The sequence below is a fragment of the Phycodurus eques genome, chromosome 20 (genome assembly GCF_024500275.1).
Source record: "Phycodurus eques isolate BA_2022a chromosome 20, UOR_Pequ_1.1, whole genome shotgun sequence".
Lineage (NCBI taxonomy): Eukaryota > Metazoa > Chordata > Actinopteri > Syngnathiformes > Syngnathidae > Phycodurus > Phycodurus eques.
The window spans coordinates 11302148-11310556 of NC_084544.1; the positions used below are offsets into that span (position 1 = coordinate 11302148).

Here is an 8409-nt window from a genome sequence, read left to right on the forward strand (position 1 = left end):
GGTCAACTGATCTTGTTGGAGCGTTTTCATTGGCGACTGATTGTTTTACTTTGACGGTCCATATCCGGCGGGAGCTCACGGGAAACGTACTGGGTCTTTCGGCCAAGTAAGATATTTTAAATAAACAATACATCTTTCCTCATGCCTCATTAGAGTAACCCAGACCAGCAGCTAAAACACCCGTAAGTGGGTTATGCTTGATTCCTGATAGCAGTGCGTTGCTAGCCGCTAATGATTAATTTCCAACCATTTTAAATGACTTTGTCAATGACACGTTGTTGACACGTAGTGAGGCCACGATGGCTGACAGTCCTACAACAATTGACGTGAGCGGTCAGTTCTCCGGAGGAGAGGAGCAACCAGAAAGAGAAGAAGGTGGAGGAGGAGATCCGGAGAAGGATGCGGGAGGTGGTTTGACGGATGCCAAGAGAGAAGTGTTGGAGAGATGCCTCCACGCTCTCAAACATGCTAAGAACGATAGCCATACTTTGGCTGCACTTCTTTTGGTACGTTTCATCCTGGCTCCAATGATAAGACACATGATACCTTTTAAACTTGTGTTTTAATATAAGCTTTTAAACTTGTATTTTAATATAAGCATCAGTATGTTATGTAAAAAAAAAAAAAAACAACAACAAAAAAAAAAGGTAAACGGTTGCTGATATGAAATTACTGTTTGTCTTTGGACACTTTTAAGCACATCTCCATAATGTGTGATCAAAAACCAAAACATCCATTTCCAACGATCGTACTCTAAGTGTTGATTGTCAGCAATAACAATTGACATTAAAGTGATGGACTACTGTGGAGAGCAATGGGGAGAGTGGAAGACAGGGGAAGAAGAGAGTACAGGCAGGACGGAGACGGTAGAGGACCATGTCAGGGTGATCTGTGACAGAATAGCACAAGCTAAAGTGAAAGGAAAGGTTCACAGGATGGAAGTGAGACCAGCCATGTTGTATGATTTGGAGATGGTAACAATGACCAGGAGACGGAACTGGAGGTAGCGGAGTTGAGTGCTGCAGAGTGATAGAGGGCTCATATTGGGGACCCTTTTAGAATAATTTTATTTTTACCGGGATACACACGCTCGCAGAATTGTTACTAGCCAATGCTGCCCCCCCCCCCAAAAAAAAAAAAAAAGCTTCGGAAGAATCGTAATAAACACAGCTACTCAAAAGAGGCCATTTGCATGTTTATTATTGCAATAATATGAATTCAAGTTCATGTCATCTGGAGGTACATCACTTAAATATTTTTTATAGTAGAATTTATTCATTTCTATCTGATATCTCCTTTCACATATGCCTGAAAGAGTGATGAAATGTGATTTTCAATTTTCTACTTTTCATTCTCAGATCACACGTTTGTGCCCTGCTTGCCAACTGGACAAACCCACCTTGACGCGCATCTTTGAGGCTGTGGGTCTCAACTTTCCAGCTCGGCTGTTGGTGACTGCAACAAAGGGGAACGGCGACCCTAGCTTGCCCCCTCATGAGCTCCTTTCATTGGGTACAGCTCTGTTGTCTGCCCTGAGCACAGATCCAGACATGGCCTCTCAGCCTCAGCTCCTCGCCACCATTCCGCTACTGCTGGAAATTTTAGCATGCAATCCAACAAACCAAAACCAGACAGGGGCCCGAAATGGAGAGACTGAGCAGATTCCCGAAAGTATGAGCGATGAGGCTAAGCTAGAAAGAGAAACTGAGATCAGCAAGCAAAAGGGCGAGGATGGTGATAATGGTGCGGCTCACCCAAAATCACCGCCTGTAAAGCTTGATGAGGCCATGGCCGCAGACTGCTACCAGGTTCTGACTGCCGTGTGTACCCAGCCCAGGGGTCCTGACCATCTGCTTAACCGAGGAGCTGTTCCCGCTCTGTGTCAGGCTTTAGAACAGAACCAGACCATGAGCCAAAAGATGGGGCTTCCCCTGCTCGTTTGCCTCCTCTCGGGTAAAACCAAAGACAAAGCGTGGCGCAAACACTCAGCCGAGTTACTGACCTTGCTGGTGAAGATGTCCAAAGACTTCTGCAAATCCACTGACCAGACCAGTCTGGATATGTGCTCCCACTTGGTCAATGTTCTACCTCCAGGGGGAGTCACTGTTGAGAGGGAGGTGCTGAGGGATGTCGTGAGCCGAGTGTGGGGGGCACTGCGACCCATGGTGCAGGCTAAGTTGACACAGAGACAGATTGGGCCAGTTTTGGTCCTCAGCGCATGTCTGCTTGATTTGTACGGGTGGGAACTGGCTGGACCGCCAAAGTTCTGCTGCTTACTGGTGAATCGAGCTTGTGTGGAGGTCCGGATGGGATTGGAAGAACCGCCTGGAACTGATCTGAGCCGAGAGCTGCAGAACATACTCACAGGTACAGCTTTGTAAATGCTATCTTCTTGAAAATGTTTTAATGTATTTTTAATATACTTTTATCAATCTTCAAATAGGCCGTGCCTCAAGTAGTTGCTCGGTCATCTACTTGAACAAATAAATCTCGAAAGCTTTCTCCCTCTTGGGAAAAAAGTAACGGGTGACATCACAATTGTTAAAGTAAATAGAAACAAATAACTGAATGAGTAACACATTCTTCTTACCTTTAGAGGTGCAACAATTAATCGAATCAAATCGACAACTAATCGAGTATAAAATAAATTTACTATTTCAGTAACAGTAATCGTTTAGAGACCTTGTTTCATTTAAAATTGTCCAAATCCTCTGAATTTCAGCCTCTCAACAATAAATATTCTCAGATCTCTGTATGACTCTATTAAAGCAGACTGATAATCTAAGGCATTGGCAAACATCTTTTACTTTGGAAAACAACATTCGACAAAGTCAAATTTTTGCCTGTTTCTCTGACATATTATGGACAAAAACCATTAACTGAGACATAATCAAAATTTATTTTTGTGCATTTTCTGCACTGTAGTGATGTAAATGTATTTATTTTTGTCCAATTCATTGATTAATCAGTAAAACAATCGACAGATTGAGTTTTAAAATAATTGTTAGCTGCAGGCCTACTTTAAATTCTTCTATCGCTGCTATTGTCAAACCCATATCTTGTTTGTAGCATAATTCCTTATTAATCTGGAAGTAGTCTAATTCGACTTTGGAAGAAGTGTTTGATTGAACGGGGGGGCACTTTAAATTGAAACATTATGGTTAAATGTTAAGGCCCATACATGTCGTGCAATAAATAATGATAACACTAAAATTGGGTCATAAACGGGGTAGCGCTGTGAAACTCAAACACTGTGAACTTCCATCTCGTCATTGTCCAGGTTGCTACCGGATCATGGAGGCGGCCATAGAGCAGGCCTGCAGCCCGGCAGTTATGCCCACTGTCCCACCCGCTCAGAGCTCCGTCTCCTCCCTAAGTCTGCAGCAGAGCAGGCAGGTCCTCGGCGTACTGGAGGAGGCCTTCTCGGCTCTGATGTACCACCTGCAACAGGTGAGGAGATGACTTGGAAAAGCTTCCACTTTTGTCATTAGCCGTTAACATTAGCGAGAGAAAAAAGCACATTTTGTGTATGTTAGAGTTAGTGTGTGTGTGTGTTAATCATCTTTTCCTGTTTTCCAAGGTTGACCAGAGTCGCTATGGCGAGCCTTTTGTTTTTGCCACATTCCGCTGCCTGTGCACATGGCTGGCCGAGGAGACTTCCTGCCTGAAGGAGGAAGTGAGCGCGCTGCTGCCAATTCTCATCAGCTACTCACGGAGCCACCTGCTGGCCGAGAACTCCGAGCGGGGACTCTCTGACTGGATGGATAAGATGGCTGTCGCCGATGAGAGCGGGACCTGGACGGGCAAGGAGCCGCTTAGGTACAGTGACAAGGCTTTTGACGCATTTGTGAATTGGTTTAGTATTACGTGACTATTTTAGGACTTGTCTGCTCTCTTCAGGTATCTCCTGCCAGCTTTGTGTCACCTGTCTGCTGAGGAAAGTCCCAGGAAGGTGCTGCTCACCCTTGACACGCCAGCCTTGCTGGTGTCCTACCTGTCGAACAGCTTTACTTGCTTGAAGGGTAAAAGCGGAGCGTCCTTATTGAGGGACCCCAGCATGGAGACAGCCTGCTCGGCCCTCCTCAACTTCTCCGTCACAGAGCCTGAAAGTGTCAGGTAGCAGCCGTCCTCATTGCATACCTGTCTGTCAATGCCAAGTGTCAATTGTTTTATTTAGTACCCTTTAGCACAGTGATCCCCATTGACAGAAACAATTATATTATTTTCCGCTAGATGGCAGAAGGCACATAATTAACCAGTGTATCTGCTTTTAATGGTATTTTTGTTTGGTGGTGTGCTGTATGATTTTTTTCTTATGTAAAATATGTGCCTTGGCTCATAGCAATGATGGGAAACACTGCTTTAGGATGCCATTTATACTGCAATGTTATGTTTTCCAGGAAGGATCAGTGCTTCAGAACATTGGAGAAGCACCTGAGTGAAGCACTTCCTGTTTTAGTGAACAAATCTAGCCTCCTTGTCCTCACAGCTAATTACTGCACTTTGGGTCTGATGATTGGCAGACTGAAGGCAGCTCCAACAGGTAATGTTGTTTTAGTTAGTATTTATTTAATTAAAAAAAATAGAACTTGGCGATCTGGCCTTAAAATAAAATCTCAAGATCCCCCCCCCCCCCCACAAAAGTCCAATTTCAGTTTTTAATGGATTTGAACATTGATTCTCAAAGTGTGGCACTCATACCACTAGTGGTACATAGGCTCCCTCTAGAGGTGTGTTAAAGAATACATGCCGTACGTGAATAAATGTGGAATAAATGAAAGATACGTGGTACGTGAAAGAATAAGTACAGTTCAGTTGTACTTTAATCTTTAAGAAGTGTGTTGTTAAACCTTTATCAAGGTACAATTTTTGTTTAACTTATGACTACACCAGCTAAGGTGATCAGAGAGACAGGCTGGAGAGTACTTGGTGGATTTTCTGGTAGGAAAGTGGAGGAGGAGACTTGGTGGTGGATCCTCAAAGTACAGGAAATCATACAAGGAAAGAGGTTAGCTAAGAAGAAGTGGGACACTGAGAGGACGTAGGAGAAAAGAAAGGAATACATGGAGATGCGACGTAGGGCAAAGGTAGAGGTGGCAAAAGCTAAACAAGAGGCGTATAAAGATATGTATGCCAGGTTGGACACTAAAGAAGGAGAAAAGGATCTATACAGGTTGGGCAGACAGAGGGCTCGAGATGAGAAGGATGTGCAGCAGGTTAGGGTGATTAAGGATAGAGATGGAAATATGTTGACTGGTGCCAGTAGTGTGCTGGAAAGATGGAAAGAATACTTTGAGGAGTTGATAAATGAGAGAAGGGAGAGTAGAAGAGGCAAATGTGGAAGTAGCGATGATTAGTAAGGGGGATGTTAGAAAGGCACGAAAGAGGATGAAAAATGGAAAGGAAGTTGGGCCTGCTGACATACCTGTGGAGGTATGGAAGCATCTAGGAGAGGTTGCTGTGGAGTTTTTGACCAACTTGTTGAAAAGTGTGCTGGTGCCCATTTTTAAGAACAAGGGTGATGTGCAGAGCTGTGGGAACTATAGAGGAATAAACTTGATGAGCCACACAATGAAGTTATGGGAAAGAGTAGTGGAGGCTAGACTCAGGACAGAAGTGAGTATTTGCGAGCAACAGTATGGTTTCATCCCCACAAAAGAGTACCACTGATGCATTATTTGGCTTGAGGGTGTTGATGGAGAAGTACAGAGAATGTCAGAAGGAGCTACATTGTGTCTTTGTAGATCTAGAGAAAGCCTATGACAGAGTACCCAGAGAGGAACGGTGGTATTGCATGCGGAAGCCTGGAGTGGCAGAGATGTATGTTAAAATAGTGCAGGACATGTATGAGGGCAGCCGGTGTACTGTATGTGTGACAGAGGAGTTTAAGGTGGAGGTGGGACTGCATCAGGGATTAGCCCAGAGCCCTTTCCTGTTTGTCGTGGTGATGGATCGGCTGACAGATGAGGTTAGACTGGAATCCCCGTGGACCATGATGTTCGTAGATACCATTGTGATCTGCAGTGAAAGCAAGGAGCAGGTGGAGGAACAGTTAGAAAGAGGGAGGCATGGACTGGAAAGCAGGAATGAAGATGAGCAGAAGTAAGATGGAATATATGTGCATAAATGAGAGGGGTGGAGGAGGAAAAGTGAGGCTACAGGGAGAAGAGATAGCAAGGGTGGAGAACTTTAAATAATTGGGATCAACATTCCAGAGGAATGGTGAGTGTAGTCAGGAAACTGGTCCAAGCAGGATGGAACGGGTGGAGGAAGGTGTCAGGTGTGTTATGTGACAGAAGATGAAGGGCAAAGTTTAAAAGACAGTGGGGAAACCAGCCATAATGTACGGATTGGAGACAGTGGCACTGAAGAGACAACAGGAAGCAGAGCTTCTCCTGATACCAAACAAGCTTTGATACTATGTTTTATACTAGTATTTTTTATTTTTTTTGAAAGCATCCATCCACTGAGATCATTTAAATACTTTTTATTTTTCATTTACAGATCATGTGAAAATAAGTGCTTCCTCATGGAAAAGGTCACTTTTGTCAAAACATATGTACAGTAAACTCAATCCTTATTCATTCATTCATCTTCTGTTGCGCATATCCTCACTAGGGTCGCGGGCGTGCTGGAGCCTATCCCAGCTATCTCCGGGTGAGAGGCGGGGTACACCTCGAGCTGGTCACCAGCCAATCGCAGGGCACATATAAACAAACAACCATTCGCACCCACATTGACACCGACGGGCAATTTAGAGTCTTCAATTAACCTACCCTGCATGTTTTTGGGACGTGGGAGGAAATCGGAGTACCCGGAGAAAACCCACGCCGGCACGGGGGAGAACATGCAAACTCCACCAGGCGAGACCGGATTTGAACCCGCGTCCTCAATTCTCATTTCGCAACTTTTGACTGATAGTCTATGTCTAATTATGATGGTCTGAAGGCCAAATATAGAATTTGATCTCGATCCAGAATCTTTTTTCTTGAACAGAAGTTGTTGTCGTAAAACACAACGGTCTTCTTCTTCTCTCCAGGTTCGGCCGAAGCCGGTCAGAGGCGCTTCTTTTCCACGGCTCTCCGTTTTCTCCACAGCGCTCTGAATTCGGAGCTCAGCCCGGGGCCGGTCAAGGTGAGCCCCGGCTGGGAGGACAGCTGGGACGAGGTCGCCGAGCTCTGGAGGTTGGCTCTGCAGGCTCTGGGGGGCTGCGTCTGCTCTCAGCCCTGGATCACCGCGCTGGTCAGAGAGGAAGGATGGCTGAGGAACACGCTCGGCACGCTGGGTCGCTGTAGCGCCCTACCCGACCGGCACTCGCAGGAGGCGCTAGAGGAGGCTCTGTGTGCCTTGGCCGACCAGTGCCCTCTCTCCAAACAGGACATTGGGGATGCAATGAAGAGGGACGATAAAGGAGCTTTGAGCTGCATGAACAACCTGAAGAAAGCGATAGGAGTCAAATGAATGAACGAATGGGGGACGAAGCTATTAATACACACTTACTGATGGTTGTCATTGAATCAGAGAATGACTGAATCCAATATGCATATGTTTCGGGTAATGACAAATGAGCTCTAAGTTCTATTGTTTTCACTGAAAATACATAGGTCAAAATGTTGGAGAATTTAATAAAGAAATATTTTCTTACAGAACGGTAATCCTTGTTGCCCTTGTTTCACTTGTTGCTCTTCAGAGTAGTTGAGGAGAGTATTTCCTCTCTTTTGCCACAAGGGGGTGTCGCGACACTTATTTGGTTTCTCTTCGGCACCTCTTTATTCTGTTCTGGATTTAAGTCATTTGATTTAATGTTCGACATCAGAAATTGGTAGATTCAAAACAGTGTGTTAATCAACTTTGAATGATTATCCCAACTGGAAACAATGGATACAACAGAAAATCCGTATCTAAAATTAGGGTTTATGTTATTTAAAGTGTCAAACTGATAGGCATTAATTTGATACTTTGGTCATCTTAATTTAGTTACAAGAGAAGGGTAAAATATTAGAAACCGCTCAAATCATGATGCATAGCAGTTTAACATCATCTACAAATAAAATAAGGAATACATAAAGATGCATTGTTCAAATTCATAATTGATAAATGATACAAAAATACATGACACATTTTAAGAATTTTACTTGAATTCATATTTTTACTGTAACCTTAAAGGGCTTAAATGGATGGTGAGAATTCGTCTCAGCGTTGCTTATTCATCCATTTGTGCACATCGAAAGCAATCCATACTCGAAAAGTGTTTCTTAAAGTTTTTACACCCAAAACAAATCTTAACTGCCCAAAAAACACCATCATGACCAACATTAAAATGAAGTCGTTTTATCCCTAAAAAATAGATTTCGTATTTGAAATGTATGCACTGTTTGAACATTAACACGGCACTTGAATATAGGACAA

General features: G+C 44.0%; 1 protein-coding gene across 2 annotated transcripts; it reads left to right on the top strand.

Moving 5' to 3' along the window:
• The first annotated feature begins 66 nt into the window (after positions 1 to 66).
• ncdn (neurochondrin) lies at positions 67 to 7655 on the top strand. Of its 2 annotated transcripts, none has more exons than XM_061665487.1 (8): positions 67 to 106; positions 290 to 506; positions 1359 to 2367; positions 3281 to 3450; positions 3581 to 3819; positions 3901 to 4116; positions 4401 to 4543; positions 7040 to 7655. In XM_061665487.1, exons 2-8 carry the CDS (start codon positions 300 to 302, stop codon positions 7459 to 7461), a joined length of 2406 nt encoding a protein of 801 aa, XP_061521471.1. In that variant the 5' UTR covers positions 67 to 106; positions 290 to 299; the 3' UTR covers positions 7462 to 7655. The 2 variants fall into 2 exon arrangements, with proteins under 2 accessions (XP_061521471.1, XP_061521470.1); XM_061665486.1 differs by having other exon boundaries at positions 70 to 182.
• The last annotated feature ends 754 nt before the right edge of the window (positions 7656 to 8409 follow it).